Source organism: Corvus hawaiiensis, chromosome 7 (assembly GCF_020740725.1).
Source record: "Corvus hawaiiensis isolate bCorHaw1 chromosome 7, bCorHaw1.pri.cur, whole genome shotgun sequence".
Taxonomy (NCBI): domain Eukaryota; kingdom Metazoa; phylum Chordata; class Aves; order Passeriformes; family Corvidae; genus Corvus; species Corvus hawaiiensis.
Window position 1 is genome coordinate 2,495,303 of NC_063219.1, and position 21,537 is coordinate 2,516,839.

At 50.4% G+C, this 21,537-nt stretch overlaps 2 protein-coding genes across 2 annotated transcripts; one reads left to right on the plus strand and one right to left on the minus strand.

The window, feature by feature from the left end:
• Window positions 1-929: 929 nt before the first annotated feature.
• Window positions 930-2,845, plus strand: PRLH (prolactin releasing hormone). The gene is made up of 3 exons (XM_048309426.1): window positions 930-1,385; window positions 2,240-2,398; window positions 2,673-2,845. Exons 2-3 carry the CDS (start codon window positions 2,299-2,301, stop codon window positions 2,843-2,845), a joined length of 273 nt encoding a protein of 90 aa, XP_048165383.1. The 5' UTR covers window positions 930-1,385; window positions 2,240-2,298.
• Window positions 2,846-3,578: 733 nt separating this feature from the next.
• On the minus strand, window positions 3,579-9,816 carry RAB17 (RAB17, member RAS oncogene family). Its single transcript, XM_048308540.1, has 6 exons — window positions 9,735-9,816; window positions 6,247-6,406; window positions 5,147-5,298; window positions 4,772-4,897; window positions 4,470-4,563; window positions 3,579-4,085 (listed from the first exon to the last, which is right to left on the minus strand). Exons 2-6 carry the CDS (start codon window positions 6,401-6,403, stop codon window positions 3,973-3,975), a joined length of 642 nt encoding a protein of 213 aa, XP_048164497.1. The 5' UTR covers window positions 6,404-6,406; window positions 9,735-9,816; the 3' UTR covers window positions 3,579-3,972.
• Between the last annotated feature and the right edge of the window lie 11,721 nt (window positions 9,817-21,537).

Genomic DNA, 21,537 nt, shown 5'->3' on the forward strand with positions numbered 1-21,537 from the left:
ACTGGCCAGGTGGAGCAGACAGGAGCTGAATCAGCAACACTGAAGCCAAATGGGGGCAGAAGGTGCAGATCAGGAGGGCCACATGACCGGTCAGATACTGGCCACAGAGCCACAGGTGTGAGGACTGTGGGTCAGTGGTGCCCAGTGGGAAAGCCGGGTGGGCAAAGGGGATGCACAGAGTGGTGCTATGGAGGGGCTGATCCTGAAATAAATGCACTGCTCCAGCTTGCATGGAAACCCTGAATCCGGTCTGGCAGCTGAAGCCACAAGAAACACAAGCCCACAGCATCAAGGCATTGCTTTGAATCTATATCAAATATTAGCAGCAACCCTGGGGTAGAGAGAGGCCTGCTGAGCCCGGGGTGGGGATTTCCACAGCTGAATCCCAAGGTGGGGCAGGTTCTCCTCTCTTCAGCCCTTTCCCTGTCTGTGGCAATCCCCCTGTGTCACATCCTGTTCCTGCCACCTCTCCCCAGCACTGGCTGTGCTCGGGCACTGGAGCTGGGCACTGCAGGAGATCGAGCTCTGCCCCAGAGCAAAGCCAGCCCCACATGGGGGTGGCAGACAGAGACCTTCCCCCTGCCCACACCCTATTAGTCACGGTGTCTTCACAAACCTGCCACCACAGAGGTGTCCCTGTTTTGGGATGTCTCTAGTCCCAGTTTTGTCTTTGTTTGGACATCACCTGACCCTCGTGCTGGAGTCCCAAACTGGCTCCTCCAGTGTCACATCCAGCAGAATAAACATCAGAAATCTTAAAAATCCATTTGAAATGGGAGGGGCGGACCGGGGGGTGGGGATTTGAAGCCCTCATGCCCGGACCACAGGCCTGCCAGCCCGTGTGCGCCAGCACCTTGCCTTCCTCTCATCTCTGAACGTTCTGCTTTCCCTAAAGCAGGTTTTGTTTTGTTTTGGTTTTTTTTTTTTGTTTTGTTTTGGTTTTTTTTTTGTGGGGATTGAAGGGAAAAGGGAGGTGGTACCAGTGTAAATCCTGCAGTGGAGTTGCACTGTCCTCTCCAGCGTTCGGGGCAGCAGCACACACCGACCCCGGCAGCGGGCGCCGGGTGGGTGACGGAGCAGAAAACTTCTCCTTGTCCGAAATAACCCTGCATCCAGGACAGGGATTAAAATATTCCCAAACTATCTCCCGCAGCCAGCGTAAGATAAAATGCTGGTCCCTTCTGAGTCATGAGAATCCCTGTGCTGATTTGATGAGAGGGGGCAGCGGGGAGGGGAGATGCCCCGGCTCGGTCCTCGCCGAGGCTCGCCTCTGACATCAGCACGAAACCGGCCATAAAAGCAGCGAGCGGAGGGGACTCCGGCTCAGACAGCCGCCACCTGGCTCAGCAGGACGGCAGCCGGGCACCTCTGCTCGCCTCGCCTCGGTAAGTGCAGCCCCGCCGCCGGGAGCGACGCTTTTCTCTCCCTCCCTCGCGTGATGCTCTTGTTGCTGGGTAACTCCCGAGCGCTGCTTTGCCTCCGTGTGTCCGTCCTCGCGTCTGTCCAGCCGGCTGGGGGGGTGCCAAAAGTTGGTGGCCACAGCAAACCTGAGCTCCCGGGAGCCCGGTCTGTCTCCTGCTCAGCATGTTGCAAACTTTTCCTTTGCAAAAGTCCCTGGAAATGGAGCACCCCCGCCGTGTCCTGCCTCGCCCAGCTCTCTCTCTTTGGTCCCTTGCCCCATTCCCTCGTTTCAGGAGGCTGCAAAAATCCAGCCCATCACTCAGCCCGCCCTGCACAGTCCTGCTCGCTTCACTACCTCAGTGCTGTGAAGTGTGGCACGGGGGGTTCCCAGGTTATCATTTCAGCAGCCGCATCCAGGGGTGGATTCCAAGGGTACAGAGGTGGTCATCATCCATCCATCCATCCATCCATCCATCCATCCATCCACCCATTCATCCATCCATCCAGCATCCAGCAGCAAAACCTATCTGCAGCTCTGCAACCTCTGCTTGGTGCAGCCAGCCCTGCATTTTGGTGATGGACCCCATTCCCGGGCTGTGGGGTACCACAGGTGTACTGGGGGTCCCAGAGAAGATCAGGCCTGACCTAAGGCACTAGGCTAGGATCAAAACTTATGTTAGTGAACACGAGGTCTGTGCAGCTCATGTTTGGAGGTGACATTTTCCCCAGAGGCATCAGTCCCGGGTTCTGACGCAGCTGTCCCCAAGCCCTTTGCTGCTGGCCCAGGGATGCTGTGGTGGGGACACACATTAACAGCCAAATCCCTTCTCTCCTGCAGCCACATCGGAGTCTGCAGCGGGGCTCAGGGGACTTCAGAGCGGCCAGAAAGTGCTGGGGATGAAGCTAGGGGTCACCTGCCTCCTGTGGCTGCTGCTCGTCTGCCTGACCCTGCCTGCCACCCACGGCCGGATTCTTGAGCGCTCCATGGAAATCAGGAGTAAGGAGAACATGAGTAAGGGACTCTCCCCAGCCAACCCCCTGCCTCCAGCCCCCTCTGCACCCCCAGACTCTGCATTTGGGGGGTGAGGAGGTGCTGCCGCTGTGCAGGAGCACAGGTCTGCTTTGAAACAGCCTTTGCAACAGCTTTGATCATCCTCATCCCCCTTCCCTGCTCCCCTGGTGTTCGCCACCCCCCCCACTCATGGGTGCAATGCCCCATCCCCTTCCGTATCCTCCAAGCCCCTGACGGATCCTCGGCTTTTCCCTCGCAGACCCGGACATCGACCCCTCGTGGTACACGGGCCGCGGGATCCGGCCGGTGGGGCGCTTTGGGAGGCGACAAGCCCTGGCCAGGGGCACCCACCCCGGCGGGGCCGGGCAGCAGCGAGGCTGCGCAGCCCCCCACCCGCACCCCCACCCGCCCCGGCAGGAGCTGAGCCCCTGAACTGGAGCTGACAATAAAAACCCTTCTCCTCTCACCCCTGTGTCCCAGCCTCTCTGTTCCAAAACGCGGCATGGGCAGGCGTGGGGGGTGTCACCCCCAAATTTGCATGGTCGCCATGGTTTTCTGCCTGCTCTGGCAGTGTGTGCAGCATGAAGCACTTCCCTCTCATGTTTATCCCCTCACACCCCAAAAAACACCCCAAAAATAAGCCCAGAGGACCCTTTTCCCAGGTCTATCCCCTGGGGTCCCACAGCGTGCCAGCTCCCAGGGGTGCCTCCAACACCTTCGTTTCCATGAGCTGGGGCCAGAAACAGCCGCCCCATTTCATGGAGCTGGGATCAGAAACTCTTGGGGAGCACATGATGCTCTATCCACCATGCTGCCATGCCCCAAAAACTCAGAGCTTACTGCCCTGCAGACAGGGTGAGTGGTGCTGCCTTTGGAGAGAGCACAGGTGGGATTTTCTCCTCTGCCATCCATGGTGAGTTCCCACAATGGACTCATTATGTGTAAAGGGGAGGCCCAGCAAGACACAGGGCACTGTGATGCCACATGTTGGCCTTGGCCCCATTCTGGCTCGGTGACTGCTCCCAAGGATGGGCTGTGACCCCTGTAATGGGGTGGATGGGGTGAGGAGAGCACTGGCTCTGGTCCCTGCCACCTCCAGGCTCCCTGTGGTTCCCGAGGTGGACATGCAGGACAGGGAAAAAACCCAACAAACCTCTAGGGCAATATTCTCTTTATTTGCAGCCTGGATGTAAAACCACCAGGATCTCTGCCTTGGGAAATCAAACCCTCCCTTCTCAGATGGAAAGGGAGAGGGAGGAGGTGACGGCTGGGGGTGGGGGGAATGTCACCAGTCAGGGTTGGTGGCAGTGTTACTGGCAGCTCGTGCTCTTCTCTGGAAACCGGGAGCTGGGGAGAAGAAACCCCTGTGCTTCATCTCCTGGCTGAAGATGGTGCTAAAGGGTTGAAGAGGCCCCATGCACCAGGATGGGCTCTGAACTGGCTTTGAGAGGGAGGGTGGTCAGGCTGAGCTGTCCCTGCAGTTCTGAGTCCTCCCGTGCTTTGTCACTGCCCCTCGTGGAGGCCGAGCCCAGCCCTGCTGAGTGTGGAGTGTCCCATCCTCAGCTCCGGCAGCACCTCGTCCTTGCCCCGCTCGCCCTCAGGTCGACGGTCGACCTGCCATGTGGGGATGGCTTGGATGCCTTCTCTTTTTCCCTCCTCAGGAGCTCTTGGACTAGGAGGAAACACAAGGCAAGTAAGGGCTCTTTTCTCCTGCCAGAGGCTGGGATGCACCCCGTGTCCCACCCCAGGGGACCATCCCACGGTTCCCAGAGCAGCTGAGCTGGGTACACCACTGTGCCTCGATTGGATAACAATGTAAAATAAAATCGTGGCTCTGGGAGAAGGCCTGAAAGCCATCTCTGACACTGGAATATCCTGGGATGGATCTGTCCATCCTTCTGCCTTAAGGGGTGGCGCAGGCTGGTGGTGCAGGCTGGACTGGCTGGGAGGAACATCTCAGTGACAAGTAGGAGCAATGAAGGGGGTGAGCTTTTCAGGGGCTTGGGACCGTGGTTCACCTGCCTCTGGTCTCACCCAGAGCCATCCCAAAACTCACCTACGCACATGAAGATATCATTCACTTGATGGTTGGATTTTGCAGATGTCTCCATGAACAGGAGGCCTTTTGTTCGTGCAAACTCTTCCCCCTCCTAAGTGGAGACAAGCAGAGTTATTCCCCTGCCCCCTCTGGGGCTGCTTGTTCCGTTTCATGGTGGCGTTTGATGGTGGCTCAGTAATTGTATGGGGACTTTGGAGGTGTCTGAAAACCTCTTAAACTCTTGGCTTTCCTTGGAAATTTTCCTTGGATGTATCCCAATGCTTTCTGTGAGGAGTGATGAGGGAACCCCAGGCACTCACCTCAGTGGTGACCTCTCGCTCAGCAGCAAGGTCTGTCTTGTTGCCCACCAAAGCAATCACAATTTCATCGGGAAGGAATTTCTTCTCCAGCTCCTCCAGCCACACCTTTGCTCTGCTGAATGTTTGCTGGAGAGATGGAGACAAAACCACCCAGTGATCTGGTTTTGATTTAATCCCTTTGTCTCAGACCAAGCTGGTTGGGTGGCACTAAACCAAAGAGGGTGAAAGAGATGTGGTGGGGAGGTTCTGATTGCCCTTCTCAGGGAAACAAATCACCAGCCCTCAAACACATTTAGGGACAAATCACCCTTGGATGGGGGGCATGGCAGCAGAAATCAGCCCTGGGTGGTGGCATGGTCCTGCCAGGGGCCTTACCTTCTTAGCAATGTCGTAAATGAGGAGGGCAGCATGGGCATCCCGGTAGTACAGGTGACAGACACTCTGGTACTTCTCCTGGCCTGCCGTGTCCCAGATCTCAAACTTGACAGTGGCCTCGTCCAGGTTGAGTGTCTGTGTGAAGAAGGAGCCTGCAGGCAAGATGCAGGGTGTGTGTTCACTTGGAGCAAGAGCAGGGAGCTCAGGTCCCCTGACCTGAGGCCAAACCCATCCCAAGGGTCAGTGAAGATGTTCTAATGCACAGAATCCGGGGGGGGGCGGTACTTCTTGTGATCACTGGCACTGGGCTGACGTGGCCCTTCCTGGCAGCAGATTTGCGTGGATGACACCAGGTTTGATGTTGGATAACTCTGAGCCTTGCAGAAGAGCCCCCAGATAGAGAGACAGCTCCACCCGGCTGGTGGGCCAGAGCTCTGAATGGGAATATCCACGGAAAGGGCTCCCACTGGAGGAGAGCCTCCACCCCTGCGCCTGAGGAGCAGATGGCTGCTTGTGGACCAGCCAGGGACAAGGCAGAGGGACAAGAGGAGAAGTTCCACTTTGCTCTGCTCCACCAGCTGGCTCTTCAGTACAAGTGGGATCAGAGCCTCCGTGCCTGCTGTGCCTTCTTAAGGCAAAACCCAGGTGAGTCACGTGAAATTAACTTATATAATGTCTAGGGGCTATAGGACTTAGGCAGGGGGGATTGAAACTAGGTGATCTTTAATGCAAACTGTTCTAAAAGACCCTCCTGGGGTGCCTGAATAGCTGGGAGGGCAGCACAGCATGCAAAGAGGTGAGCTGCACAGTTTGAATCCCAGGGTTCACTCATTCTGCTGCTCGCCTGCTTCTAAAAAGCAGCACTAAGCCAGACTTGTGTGATGTGGCTTTTCTTGTGGCCTGGTGCTGAGGAAAGGGGCGGCAGAGATGTGAAGAGCGAGGTTCTGGCTTTTGGGCAAATCTGCATCATGTTCCAGAGTGGGTCTGTACTACTGCAAGATGGACCAAGCAGTTCTCCTGCATCCCACCCTGCTGCAGGGAAGTGCATCAGGCCTGGCCTCTGGCCCAGAGCCTTCGAGCTGTTGGAGCCGCTCACTCACATCCCACGGTTGGCAGCAGCTCCCTGAAGTCATTTTTCACGTATCTGTAGGCCAGGCTGGACTTCCCCACGGACATGCTGCCCAGCAGGACCACCTTGTACATGTAGGAGGGACGAGGCCCCTCTGGGGACGTGCCCGGTGTCACCGTCAGTGCCATGTCCTGCAAGGAAACCAACTCTGTTCAAGGCACATCTGCAAGTGGCCCCAGGATCAGCTGAGCCGCCTGCAGCAGCTCCAGCACAGCAGCAGCAGGGCAGGTGGGGCTTAACTTCAAAACAGGCTGGAAAAAAATCCTTAATATCATTAATTGCAAATTTAATGCGTCAAAGCATCCGCCACTGTCAGTTACGACCAGAAGGTGGAGATGTTTAGGAAGAAACTGGATGCCAGAAGCCTCCTTGGATGAAGGCAAGGAGACTGGTGCATCTCCTTTAAGGGGACAAGCTGGAGGAATTTCCTGGCAGAGGGAAACCCCTTCTGGCTGTGCTTTGCTCTCCAGCACACCTCCTTCCCCAGAGTTCTGGTGAAGAGCTCGGGCTGATGTCTCACATTTATCCTGGTTAGAAGTTTTATCAGGAGAGCCTCAGGAGTGAGAAGCCCTGGCCTGAGCAGCCCTGAGGAGCAGCAGCACACAAATCAGATGGCAAATGCTCCTGCACCCAGGGTAAAGACCCCCAGGCAAACCAAGCCCCTGGAGTGCCACCCCCATGTCACCCTAGGGTGTGGCTGGGGCCACTCCGTGCCCAGGGATGGCAGGGAAACACAGACCCAGTGACAGTGATTGCCTCAAACGTGACCCGAAGAGAGCTGCTGCAGAGCCTTGGCTGTGCCCTGGGCAGAGGCTGGTCGGCGGGAGCCCTCCTGGGTGGCCCGTGCATCCCCTCCTCCCAGCCCTGAGGTCAAGGAAGTGCCACTGCCCCGCTGCTGGTGGGGACTGCCAGTGCAGGGCAGCAAATAACACTCTGCCTTGCTTTGCCCTGGTTCCTCCTTGCAGAGCTCCTCCTCTGAAAACACTCTGCTCATGTGAGCAGTTATAAAGGAGAGAGGAAAGTTCATAGGGTGTTGGACCGAGCAGGATGCCAGGGTGAGCACTGCTGGAATGGGGGGCTTCTCTCCATGTGGGAGAAAGCCCTGGTCAGGCAGACAGCAGGGATCTGCAAGATTTATAAGGAAGATTTGGTGCAATTTCTACCTCAGGACCTCAGGAATCTGGCTGTGGAACTTGGCTGGCGAGCAAGAAGTACCTTTACAAAGACACCTACAGCAGCACCAGCAATGGAGCTCCCTGCTCTCTGCAGCTCCCTGCCCTGACAAAAGCCCCTTGTTCCTGTGAGCTGCTCATCCCACGTGTCTCCCTTATTTTGCCTGTCCTCCCTCTGCAATCTGGCAGGCTCCAGACCTTTAACTCTTCATTAAGGCTGCCATTAAGAGTGTTCCTTGGCTGAACCCAGGCCTGTGTCTTTACATCCAAGTAGTTTTTCTGCTGGGTGAGATGGGCTCTAATCCCCTTAAAAAACACAGGTAACATCACCTCCCCCAGCTCATGCAGCCCTGTGATGAAGAGCAGGATCACAGTTTGTGCAGAACACCTAGTTAGACATATTTTTCAAGCAGGAAAAAGATAAGCCCTGCGGCACAGCAGAAATGTGCTCCTTACGGTATTGATTGCATACATTTGCCTCTTTGTAGGCTGGAAATAAGACTGCCATCCATTCTGGGCAGTTATTGTCAGTGATAAGCCATAAAACTCTCTAAGGAAGCAAGAAGCTACTTGAAAACCACCCAGGATTGTCTATATTAAACACAGATTCTCATCATTTCCCTCTGCTGCTCTCTGTTCAACCTTAGAAAGTTGGGTTGATGCTGGAACAAAACTCACCTGAGATTTACTGCAATGAGCTTTGCCAAAGCTCACTTGAAACTATTTTTTCCCCATGTTAAGAGGCAGAGGGTGAGTCTCCCTTCCCACCTGAGGAGGATGGCAAGGAAGCAAAACAAGTGGCTTTGTTCCCATTCAATGGAAAACAGGATTTAGGGGGAAATGGTGGTGGGGTTGCCCTCTTTTTTTTATTGGAAAAGGAGAGTACAAAGTAAAACCCTGCCCCTTGCTAGATAAGGGGCTATGGGAAAAGCATCCAGATATCTCCTGTGATCAATTTGGAGAGCAGCCTGGGGAACAGCTGAGGTGATGCAGGTCCTCTCCTTGTGCCAAGAGGCCACACTGAGGGGCAGGGAAAGCTCAACCTGTTCATATCCAGTATAGTCAGAGAAAATAAACCAATTTATCTTCAGTCAGCTGTAAAAATCCTGCTGGTAGATTTAGTCTCCAGATACAGCTTATATTTTGTGGCAGTTGTGTCTAACAGCAGATATTAGGGACAGGCTTGCTTGATTCTACACTTACCTTGAAGGTGAGTTCCCAAACAGCCACACCACCAATCGTTTCTCACTTCCTAACAGAGGATTAAACATTGCTGCACCCAGGAAACTGTGTTCAGCATCTTTAACCTGGGCTGGAGGGATCTTGGTGTGTTCATCGTTGGGGATAAGCCTTCTATTTCCAAAGGAAAGCAGTAAAAAAAGAAAAGTCATGCATACCTTTGGGGATGGAGTCAATGACAAGTCTTATTTAAAACTCTGTTTAGCTGCCTGGGAAATTAATGTTGTTTAAGTGTAATGATGTCTAACTGGTGTCTAAGCTTTTCTAGGTCCTAAAACCATTAAAACCATTTGCTGAGTCTCCACAGAAGTGAAACAGTGATCCAGAACAACAATTAATAACCACCTCAGAAAAATTACAGGACTTCAACACCTAACTGTGTAAGTCTGCAGTATTTAACCCTGCAGGTTTTGGACGTGATACTTTAGGTCCCTTCAGATTTAAATACTTAATTTCCCCCCCATACACACAAGGTAGTTGTCATGCACCTACCTCCCCAGTTAACTTCTATCATTCAGCTCAAAGCTCTCCTCTGTTTTTGGGAGCCTCCTCCTACCTGCTTAAGCTCCGGCTTAAGTAGGAGCACGGCCACTCGGAAAGTTCACTTAAGCCAGGGTTACCACGGGACGCAAAAATCCCAACTGCAAGGACTTAATGTGTAAATATTAGATTTACACTGTGATGATTTCTCAGAACAAACAGCTCCCCTCAAAGCGGAGGGGAAGGGAATAAGGATCATTAACCACGCAGGGAAGTAAGGCAGCAATAAACGGGACCGCTGTGGGAGAGACCGGGAGCTCTGCTGAGACCTTCACAACAGCTCTGGGAGGATGGGGGCAGGGCAGAGGGCTTCCTAAAACCTCTTCTCTTGGGCAGGGATTCACTGAGGACCGTGCCACCCTTCGTGCACCCTTCGTGCCTTGGACGTGAGGCTGCTCCCGTGAGGATGAGTCTTTCCGGAGCTTGCCTGGGAAAGGCACCTTGGAGAGGGCGGGTCGGGGCTGGGGGCCTGCCTGGTGAGGAATTGCTGAGCAGAGGATGCCTTTACCTTCCCGAAGCCTTGCTGTCCTCCCAGGGTTCCGGTCCGTGTGTCAGGGGTGGCAGGATGACGGCCCCATCCGTGTGTTCGAGCCTCTCCGTGTCGGGAGCAGCTAAAAGCGAAAGCGCCGGCTGCGGGAGCGGTGTCAAAGGTGAGAGGCAGCCCGAGATCAGTGAACCTTAGACCTGACACCAGGTCTAAGGTCTGGCAGCCAGACAGGACGGCGCGAGGCTGTTGTCACAGTGGCCATGCCCCCAGCACCCCTCCATCCCTCCCTCCGTCCTTCCCTCCCCACCTCCCACGCTGGGGTTTGGCGGTGGGTGGATGGATGGGCGGGCGGACAGACAGACGGATGAATGGGTAGGTGGGGCTTTCCCCATGTCTTGGGATCCAAGAGCAGCCCAGCTACCAAGGAAATGGGGGTGAAAGCACCTCGGACCCGTCAAGGTTTGAGGACCAGGGAGGGCTGGGTGTGGCCGGAGCCATGGCATATCCGGGATCTGTCCTTCTCCGGATTTTTATAACATGGCGGTTTCTGCTGACGAACATTAGGCCTGCCTTTGGTCTTGTGCCAGGTACAGGCTCAGAGATCCCGGGCTTGGGATTGCAAAGGGGATTTCTTCTGTGGCAGAAGACGTGCCCGCTTGTCTGGCAAAATGCTTCAGCTGCAAGACAGCTGCTCCTGAGCTTGGCAGGTACAAAGTGAGCAAAACCGGAGCATTTTACTGCCTGTTAATTAAGGTAATATCTGGTTACCCCAGGCAGCTGGGGCTTCAGTGTTTTGAGGAAGGCTGCTCTTGTTAAAGCTTTAATATCTTGAGAGAGAAATCACAGCATGTTATATTGCATTGGGATAACGGGTCTGGAATGAGAATGGGATGATCTGGTAATTAAACATCTGAACGAAGATAATTCTGTGTTTCTGTCGCTCTTCTTGTCATAGTCAGTGTCTTTCCTTCAAGTAAGATATCTGGAAGTGAAACAGACTTAGCAAAATCTAATCTTAATGGTTATAGAGAACAGGGTGAAAAGCAGAAGTCCTACAAGAAAGCTTAAAAACAATATCATCCTAGTTTTGAAATGAAAAATGTGTCTTGTGACTTCCAAGGCCTAAGCACTGCAGTTCAATTACTTCCCATTTCAGTGACGAAAAGCCATGCATAGTTTACCTTCCCGGGTCCTTCCCATCAGCTCTGCAGAGGCTAGAGCTGGATTCGGAATCCTTTGAACACAGTTCCTAACAACCCTATGAATATATGTAATTTTTCCAGCCCAGAAGCAGTTTAATGTACTCCCACCCCTTTCTCCTACAACTTGTTTCCCAAAGGAGCTGATCTAAAGCCTTATTTTTTTTTTCTAGGACTTTGGATTAGTCAGTCCTTCAGTTTGAGTCTCTGTGACCCTGTGCACAGTTGCACTGGCATAGCAAGGGGGTAGGAAGGTGTTTCAGGATTTTGGAAGGGCTGGGAGCATGGATACCTTGGGCTGGGGTTGCTGCAGCAGGAATCCTTGCCCACAGCAATGACTTTACCCACTGGTTTGGACCTACAGGCTCTGGTAGCATCACGCACCTAAACTAAGCACCAAATTTTTAGTAGAAAAAAAGCCTGGGAGGCTTTGAAGCCTTATGAAAGGCTGGCTTTGTCACTGCTAAGAGAAGCTGCATTCTCAGGATGTGCTGCTCTGTTATTTTCATACCAGCCTCCTCTGCCCGAGCAGGTGTCACATCTCAGAGGCCTTTGTGAAGGGCTTTTCTGAAAGAAGATGGTGGGGGTGAGGTGCCCAAACAAAGTGCCGTGGCCTGGCTGGTGTAAATACCCTGGAGGCCTGGAGAGCCCAGGGAGCGTGTCCCTTGTGTGGGCTGGGACAGCCTCCCCCGGAAGGCTCTTCTGCAGCTCCCCCCACTAGAGGGCACAGCTCATCTACCATTTACGACCGCGAGGTTGCAGCTGCCCAGTCTCATTTCTGAACTGGGCGGCCAAACAGACACCACCAGTCCATGAGAGATGGACCGAGGTCTCCTGCCAGAAGTGTGTCTGGACAGCCAAGCTTCTCTTGTTCTTTGTTCTCCAAACAACTGGAATGAGAACGTCTCTGATAAGCACCTTTGCAGTGCCAGGGAGCCAGAAGTTTTTCCCGTGTATCTCTGTCTGCTTGCCTGCTTCTTGTGAGGGAAAATATCCAGGATGGTCGGGATATTTTCTTCAGTGGCGAGTGGTTTGCAAATAGAGACTGTGGCTGCATCGATACTGGATGGGTAGAGCACCTGGAGTGTCCTGCACAAAGGGATGCACCTTGCTGTGCTTGTGCAGTGAAGGGTTCCTCACTTGAAATAAATTTTACTGGTAAAAATGGGTCCTGGGCTGTTTTTCCGAGGTTTAGGGACTGCATTTCATTTTATGCTCGCCTGATGTAATTACATCATGAGAATTTGGAGGACGGGTCTGGCCACAGGAGTGGTGTGGATCAGATACAGCTGGAACCCCTTTGCGGACATTCCCCCACTGCTCCACCTCAGCCTTTTTCTTTTATTTTTAACTGTGAAGGAAAGGGTGATGTGTCAGTGGTGCACAAGAATGCCAGAGCAGGTCAAAATAAAACTTCTAGGCTAAGCACGCAAGAATAATTCCAATAATCTTGTATTTCTGGCTCTGCCTGCTGTGTAACTTTGAGCAGGATGCCTCTCCTTTCCCCTTTCTCTGAATTAAAGGAGGCACAAGCACACAGATCTTTGTGGGGCAGTTTAGGAGCTCCTGGAGGGCTCTTTTTCAGTGGTTGTGTAGCACTTGGTTCTCCCTGACTGTGACTGCTGTGAGGAAGCATCGATATGGGCACTGTAAATCCTCCCTTGCTTAAGGAAGAGTGGTTGTGTGGGAAAGGCAGCAGAGTCTGGCAATAAGGGCACTACCCTGAGCTGAAAACAAAGACTGAAGCCTCAGGTTTGCCACTTGTTTGCTGTCTGCCTGTGGGAAGAGTTATTTTTTCTCCCCTGACTTGCTTCTCCCCGTCTGCTTGGCTCATCCACGTGGATTCCATGTGCTCCCTGGTGTGCCCTGTGCAGGCAGCCCAGCGCAGGAGGTCTGATCACTATCAAGGCTCCCACACTGTTGAAATGATGCTTAGACTTTGTGTTGCCCAGAAATTATGCTCATCTTCAGCATTTTTGGTCCTGCATACCACTAATTTGTTCCTGATGGGTCAGTTTGTATCTGAAAAACACTCTCATTTTGTATTTTTTCAAGAACAAACACCTGAGACCACGGTCAGCAAAATGAATTCGAAATAATCAATCCATCCAGAGGTCACAACAAATGATGTTCTCAGAACTGTTTGCCATACCTGTGCTGTTAAACATGCCATCTCTTGTTTGTGTGCTGGTTTTCATACAAAACGTGGCTAAGGAGTTAAATCACAGAACAGAAATGCTTGAAATGTCCTGCTCTTTGCTGTTTCCCGTTCTCTGTGTGTGATGAAGTAATGAAAACCCAGGGTAGCTCACTAGTGATCATGATGCCATGATGATTTTTTGCCTTTTCTTTTATATCCCTTTTATACCTTGTAATTTCTGTATTCTTAGTGTTTTCTAGCCTACATTCTTAGACTTACTTTGTTAAGCTAGGAGACTAAACATCTTAGAAACCCCAGACACCAAGGTGCTCTCCAGAACACATTTTGTAAACTAAGATAGGACCATCCAGGGGGAAGGTTCCTTGGGGAGGGGGCTCACTTGAGCCTCTCATTGGGGAATCTTTGATAGATGTGCTAATTAGTAAGGTCTATAATGTTATACTCGATCGATCGTGTGTGTGCATTGCGGGGCGCATTCTGGCCCATTCCACCTGGGCGTGGTGCAGCTAAGGATCCTTATAATAAATACAGAGGTAAAAGCCTTTTCTCCCTTCTAACCGTGTCTGACTCCTGATTTTAAGACCAGGAAAAAGCATCAATCATACAGGCAAAGTCTGGCACCACTGCCATGGAGCATTAAAAGATCATTTTGTTGTGAGAGGAGGAAGGGTTGTGCCTTTGCTAGTGAAAAAACCATTGAGATCCACACTGGTACAGTGATAAAAAGTTAAGAAATATTTTAAGGATTGGTGGAGTTGTAATGGTGAACAGATCATTCACACTGTGGCTCAAAACTGTGAGCCTGCCCTGAACTGCTTCAGGCCTCTGAAATGCTCGTCTTCCTGTATTAATTATTAACATTACTAAAACACTCCAGAGATTGGCCTGGAAACATTAAACAAGCTTAATATTAATAGCTCCCAGATGATTAGTGATGGTGAACATTAGCATGTGTTAAAGACTGAGGAGGGAAAATAACTACTGACTACAATAAACATTTGAAGTGTGGTGGCATTGAATTACAAAAAGAATACAAGTGTGAACCACAAGAAAGGCTTTCCTACAGCATTAGCGCTTGAAGAGACAGGTGAGATTGTTTTCACCTCTGAAATCACACTTGACAGGTCACAATAAATAGCCTTGAGGAATGTGCTGAGGTTCTTGCCATGTGTCTAATAAGTAAAGCGCAGCTTGTGTGAAAAGTAAGTGTATGTGGCTTGCTCGAGTAAAGACGTCTGCATTGAAAGGTTTGCTTATTTCAAACTTCACGTTCTCTTTTCTCAGCGGACCTTGGCCAGGAGGATGCTCCTCCACAAGTCCAGCCCACCTTGCCAGGAGAGCTGCCACACAGAGACCTTTGGCTCTAGGTTGGGTACCCAACTTCAAAGGAAAAGTCGGCTCCTGAGGGCTACGGAAGTGAAGGAAATGGTTCTGTGAAACAAGAGATATTGTTATCTAACAAGGCACAGGTTTGGCAGCATTTTACATGATTAAAGCATTTAAGCACTCTCTTCCATGTGCAGGGTCTGGTGTCTACCCTGAGCTCCACGTGCTGCTTTTTTGGCAGTGGGGATCACATCTGGGATGGACCTTGACCTCTGAGAAAAACTTGGTGGCAGCTGGCCAGCTGGCTTCAGCTTTTAGTGTGGGACTGGCAGAGTGATCACACGTTCCCTTAGGAAAGCAGGCTAAAAATGGCTGTCAGTGGTACCTTTCCAAGCAAAGGGCTATAGAGGAGCTCCATGACAGGCAGAAGTTGCTCAGTAATCTCCCCCAGAAGCGTTTCATCTCTCTGTGTTTGCGAGCCAGCTGTATCAAACGCAACTGAAAATGTTTTGCCTGTGCTTGGAAAGAGAAATATTTAAGCAATGCTGTCTAGCACAGACTTGAAAAGCTCATGTGGGTGTAAATATAAGCTTAGTTTCCCTGAAGTCCCCACCCAGCTTTGGGGATGCCTAGCCCAGAAAACGTCACAGGGCATTTTATGACAGGTTTTGCCTCTCCATGGCAGCCAGGCCTGTGGCCACAGCACAGTCTTGTTTTTTTCAGGTCACATCTAAATGTTTGGCTGGTTTTCAGTTGGTTTTTAGTCTCAGGCACTGGGTGTTACAGGCATGGTCTGTACAGGCACAAGAATAGGAATTATTTCATCAGTTTGAGCCTGAGTAACCTCGTTTAAGGCCAGATGCTGCTGGAAGAGTTGTAAAGCAGTCAGCTTGGGCAGAGATTAAATGAGTCATCTGTTGCCAATAAACTTGGAAGGAACAGAGATGCCTCAAGGTGGAGGGGGGGACCATTATCTGCTGTTACCTCGAGCAACCCACTTAATAATTGAAAAAGGTATTAAAAATTATTTTGGGAATTTCTAATTAGTTGAGTTGAACCACTAATGCGCTCCGGATGTTTCGGAAACTTAACCTAGTAACTTCCCCAAAAGAGGCCATGCAGAGAAGTGTCTTTCCTGCCTTTCTCCTCTGCCACCACAGCTCCAAGGTCAGGGAGGATGAAAAAACCTCTGTAGAAACTGAAGTTGAGCAACAAAGGCGGTGCCTGCCAGCCCCTGGGGAGGTGCCTCCTTCTAACAGTGCCCAGACATCCATGGCTCAAGGCTGGAAACCCTGCAATACATTGAGTAGCTGTCCTTAGGGAAAGGCACAGATAGGAAAGGCAGAAGGCAAGAGGAAGGAAAAGCAGAGGCTTGGTGGCAGAGGCCATTCTACTCCTGCCTCTGGCATCTGTTTCCAGCATGACCCATGACAGATTGTTCAGCCTGCTATGGAAATAGGTAGTTTCTAGATGCAAAATATTTTGCTTTCTGTCCAGTTTGGGGTACTCCGTGCTTTATCTACCTATTGATTTATTTATTTACTGGTTTTACAGCAGCTGAAACAAAAAGGTTCTGCAGCAACTCATTGTGTTCAGAGGGGGGAAAATTATTCTTCTAATTGTTGCCACAATGGGAGGGAAAACTAAACGCTGGAGACTTTGACAATGCTTGCCTGACTGTTTTGGCTCTTTGTTGATGGGGAAGAGAGGAGCTGATTCCTTCACATTCCTACAGGGAAGGATCAGAAGGGTTTTAGTGCCATAATAATTAAGGCTGTGGAAAAGCTCACAGGAAAATGTCAGAGCACATTACCTGCTGCAGGGCTGGGATGGATGAACTGGGTTGGGATGCCCAGCAAGGCAGAGGGCAGTCAGTCCCATATGCCATTCATCAGTCGCTCTGCACGGAAAACCAGGAATGCTATGGATGCCAGGAAAATGTGCTATGATTTAAAATCAGATGCACCAGCTCTAACACACTGTACCATCTCAGATGTTTTGTCTCCATTTCCTCTAATGTTTTGTTACCAGTATCATCTTTCACTTCCCAGTTTAGGCAAAGTCCTTCATTCCAGGAAACTATAATGACCTGCCTTCCTGCCCTGCTGGTGATTATCCCAGCTGGAATGCGAAATCCTTTAGCACCAGCATGGCTTTAGGTAAGCCAGGAATTGTTAGCTGCCATGGCTGGTTCGCTGCTGTTCTGTGTGGGTGGGCAACTGGAGAGGTGACAGGAGGTGGGGTAGGGATGCACGGCTTCAGATCATAAAGCAGAACCGTGAGACATCACACAGGTGCTCTTCTGTCTGATGTCAAGTGGTTGGAACCATTCCCTGAGAACAGGACTGGCAATTTTTCACTTTGCTGTAGAATAGGTGAGTGGAAAATACCTCTTCCCTGACAAGAATGAAGGATGGTTAGAAGCCGAGCACAGCTTTCCGTGCTTGAGAAGAGGGATGGTTTGCTTCTGATTTGTGCCTTGGATGAATCTGGACAGATTTCCACGGGGACAATAAATGGCACCTCCTTCCCCTCTTCCACTCCAGCTGAGGGAGTTTTAACTGTGATGTGGTTTCCCAAAAGCTCTTCCAAAAGCATGTTCATATGGCTTTTTACAGAGCACTATGACTAATTAGTGCAAGCACTTGGTCTTTTGCAAACAACTGGTTGTTTTTAGGCCATGTGTTGTGGCTATGTTTTACTCCGGTCCAAAACAACTGGCGTTTAAGAAAATCTGGAGGGCCTGATTGGAAAATGTGGCTCAGCTTAATGCTGCAATATTTGGGATGGGAGTGGATGAGGCCACACAGCATGGAGCAGGAAAAACACAGGGAAACTTGTAGCGAGGCCATGTGACTCTTCACTCCTGTGTCTCCAGGCTGTCAGTGGGGTGAGGGCACCGGCACCACGGCAGCAGGAATGCTTTGATATCTTAATCCCAAAGTGATGCAGGGTTAGTTCCTCAGCTGCTCCAGCTGATGTAATGCATTGTCTGCACTGAAGCCAGCCCGATTTTGTCTGGCTGAAGGATTTACTAGTTCAGACTATTTTTTTGGACAGATGTAGAGACTGTATTCCCAGATTAAATACGTACATTGATCTCTCACCTGCATTCCTCCTGGAGTGCAGGCAGAGGGGATGAAAGGCATCCCACAGCCTGGAATAGGTTTTAAGTCCACAGCACTTGAGGTAGGGAACAAGGGGCGTTTTTAGACTAGGTGGAAGAAACTAGGATGTCTTTTCTTCTGAAAATAGCACGGGGCTCTCTTAGAATGTAGCTTTTTTTATGCATCAAGGGGGGAAGCCGCAGGAGAAGCAGCCAAATTTGGAGCTCAGCAGTGCTGTGGCAGGCTGGGAATAGCAGATAGGAGTGGAGAGAGCAAACAACAGACCATGACCATCCGTCTTTGGGAGCCAGCCTGGGATGGGTTTGGCTCCCCACAACCACAGCTGCTGTGGAGCTGGCTTCACTTTGCTGTGCTGCAACACTGAGCCGTGGCGTGTCTGCTGCTAATTAGATTAAGTCCACAGAGGCTGCCCTGAGTGGGTTCCCATTTTTGCCTGAGATGGGCTGTTCTCAGTGCGCTCAGTTGTGGTTTGCACATTGCAGGTAAGCTCCCTGCCTGGCACAGTCCCACAGAGCGTGTGCGTGTTGGTCTGGGTGAAGGCTGGCTTGTACCCTCCACAGGCGCATCGATGGGACAACAGCCACCTCTCTGGGGTCACCGATTGTCAGCTGGGCCGGATACCCTTGTCCCAGATTTACTGGCAGGGTGAAAAGCCTGCAGTGTTTGGACTAGTGCTTGCTGAGGCACGCAGACTCTCAGGGTAGTGCTTACCACAGACTTGACATACTTCACCCCAGCTACTCGCAACCTCTTTTTGGATGCATGTTCATCTGGCAAGAAATCTCTGGTATCCAGACTAAAATTATATACGGCCTATTCAGCTGGATGATTTTGTGCTAACTTGGCTTTAAGCTTCACATAGCATCATCCCCATCCCACTTATCTCCAAAAGAATTTATAGAAGAGAGATGCAGTTGTTCTGCCTTTGGCTAGACAAAGCAACCCCTTCTCATCTCAGTAAAGTCCTCCTGCTTCTTATCCTAGGAGCTTTTCTCTCCATAGCTATTCAAGCTTGATTTCTTTTTAATATGGAAAAGCAGACTTGCAGACACCATTTTAGGTAAGGTCTTGCAGATGGTTGTGCAATGACCCTTTCTTGAAGTGCTCTCAACGTTAAATGCAATATTTTGGTGTTTCTGTTGTGATGGTGGCACGCAACCATGCCATGGCCAGTTTATGACCCCAGAACTTCCTCTTTTTCCCGTATTAACAGTTGGTGAGATGATGAACTTAGCCTTTGGCATGATATTGGCTGTCTGCTTGATTTCACTCCACTTGTTTCTCAAGTCCTTAACCTCTTGTATGACTTTATCCTCCTTTTTTTGGTGAAGTTTAACACTGTGTCATCAGTTTATTTCATTAGTGCTGTCCTACTTGTGCCAGGGTGCAGATGAAAATACTTAATGAAATCAACCCCAAGGTTAACCTTTGAAAAACTCCAAGGGAAGATTCTTCCTCAACCCTAGAAGTGATCCAATTCTGAGACCTCGAGATCCCCAAAGTGGCATCCTCAGTGACCTGTGAAAAATTTACGAATGAAAAACTCTCTCTCATGGCATGCCAAGGTGATGAGAGGAGGCCAGTAACTCATTGAGGGGCTTTTGCAAGATGAAGCCAACAAATAAACTTTCTTCAGAACAAACCCACATCAAGTTGCTGTTGGTAAAAGGGATCAAGGTCTGCTGCTGTTGTAGGACTCTTTTTCTCCAGTCCTCCTAAAGCTTGGCTTGGAAGCCCACAGTATTCTCCCTGCCAACCCAAGCCCATGGTTCTCTTTTTTGGACCACCTGAGAAGACACTAATCAGTTCTGGCTTTGCTGTGTGACTACAAACCTCAGGCTAGACATGACAAAGCTAAGCAAGGCTCCCAAAGGGCCAGAGCTCTGCTGATGCAAATAGTGACCCTGCTGACTTGAAGAGATGGAATAACAGTAAGGAATTTCATCCAGACAAAATACGCATGGACACCACCACTCTCCTGAGGCCTGCCTTGACACTGCTCAGATGCGGCAACACACCTGAAAGCTTTTCCCAGGAGATACGATTTGCTGGAGAGGATCACCTTCCTTCCCTAGGAAACCTAATAAAGTACAAGCCCTTTGGTTGCACCAGTGTTTTTCTATTTTCCTGCAGAATTTCAGTGCCAGCACATACTTGTCTGTGATGTAATTTTTTTTCCATTAATAAATCCGCAGACCCTGCTGGATACCGCTGCTGTTATGTTTGCAAAATATTGCAACGCTAATGGAGCTCTGCTCACCTCACGTATCCTGACAATCCGAAATACTGGCCTCCTCAGTCTAGATCTTCCAAGGTCTTTAAAGCATTCCACTCTCCTTGGACTAATGGACATCTTGTTAAAGCTGTCAGGCTTCATTTCTGGTTTGGCAGATGCCGTGACCTTCCAGTGGAGTGGAGAGGTGCCCTTGTGTTTGCTTTTACCACCCTCACCCAACCACTGGATTCCCCTATCCCAGGGCTTGCCTCTAATAGAGATGTAATCCCATGTTCTTGCACGGGACACAAAAACATCCATTTTATTATGTAAAAGAGGTTTGTCAAGTACACCACCACCCGTTTTAACAGCTGATCGCTTTTTCTGATTCTCAGCAGTGAGGTTTTACAAGACAGTTGGGTTTAAGAGCAGCACAGAGGGAAGATTGTATCTTTTAGGGTGTGCTCTGCACAAAGCAGCCTCCTTGCACATGGGATGCTGGAGAACGAGGGGTGTATTATGCACTTAAAACTTAAAGAGCCCTTTAAAACTGGCATGGGATACTCAGTGTTGTCCGACTATCATTCATCACAGTCATGACTTTCAGACAAAACGAGCCTCGCCTTCGTGTTGCTTGTTAAAATAAGGAATGTATGTTCAGTGTTTCATTTTCCCTCACTGTGCTCTACAGTGCAGCCAAAACCAACGTGGTTTGAATCATTATTTCACATTTATCTGGACAAATTCTCCCTGTATAGTATTTTTATAGCAAGATGGCTTATTTTGTCTATATTCAAAGAAAAAAAAATTACTGTTCACGTCTGGAATGCAAGAAAAAAGAAGGATTTCTTACACTGCAGAGCACATTCAGTGGTGTGATTTGAAATCTGACTGCAGTCACCCACTAACGTGTTCTCTTCCAATTTCTCTGCTTTACTCTTTTAATTCTTCCTTCCCTCCTGCATCTTTCTTTCTCCCTTCCCCTGTATTTCTCTTTCTCTGTTTCTTCCCCCCTTCTTCCTTTCTCCCCTGCTCTATTTCTTTCTTCTCCCCCTTTCCCCTGGATTTCTTTATCCCCGTTTCTTGCCTCTCCCTTTCTCCCACCCACTTCTTTCCTCCTTCCCCTGTATTTCTCTTTCCCCCCCCAGATTTCTATTTCCCCTCTCTTTCTTCCTCCCCTTCCTTTTTCCCCTTTCCTTTGTCTCCTCAGTAGTGTTTTTTGGACAAAAAAAACCTGCCTAGCCCAAGGCTCTGCAAGGCTTTCAGCCAGCCAGGCAAACGGCACTGATGCAAATCCTACTGCAGCCCTGAACGGGGAAATTCCTTGCATGGATACAGTGATGCAGCTGCACAGGTGGCTAAAATCCCTGGGTAACAGGGACCTAAAAATAAGGCACTGCCCCGCCTCTTTAGCCAGAATTCCTCAAAGGGCAGGGGCAAATGCAAGGATAAGGGCTCAGGGAATGAGTTATGCAGAGCCTGAGAGTGGTAGTGCTAAGCCAGGGCTTGGGGAGGTGAAGAAGGGAAGCCTGAGGGATATCTAGGAAAACCAGACCCAGCAAGGCTTTGCCTCCAGAGTGAGAACTCAATTTAAGGCCCCTGTGCTGCCTTGCAGAGCAGGCCCTTTTTAATCCACTTGTGTGGGGTTCAGAGTAAACTTGACCCCAAATCTGAGGGTGTGACGCACGTTCTGCTGCCCAAGCAAGGAGGGGACTCATCCATCTGCTTCTGCTGACAAAATAATCACTTGATTCTTGCAAAGATAAACAGTCCCAGGTGCAAGGAGCAGCATCGA

What these genes read in the sequence shown, in the direction of transcription:
- PRLH (XM_048309426.1), top strand. Translation starts at nt 2,299, where the DNA reads ATGAAGCTAGGGGTCACCTGCCTCCTGTGGCTGCTGCTCGTCTGCCTG. An exon ending in GCGCTCCATGGAAATCAGGA is followed by an intron (nt 2,399 to 2,672) that starts GTAAGGAGAACA and finishes TTTCCCTCGCAG; the next exon opens with ACCCGGACATCGACCCCTCG.
- RAB17 (XM_048308540.1), bottom strand. Translation starts at nt 6,403, where the DNA reads ATGGCACTGACGGTGACACCGGGCACGTCCCCAGAGGGGCCTCGTCCC. An exon ending in GCTGCTGCCAACCGTGGGAT is followed by an intron (nt 5,299 to 6,246) that starts GTGAGTGAGCGG and finishes TCTTGCCTGCAG; the next exon opens with GCTCCTTCTTCACACAGACA. An exon ending in TTTACGACATTGCTAAGAAG is followed by an intron (nt 4,898 to 5,146) that starts GTAAGGCCCCTG and finishes CCATCTCTCCAG; the next exon opens with CAAACATTCAGCAGAGCAAA.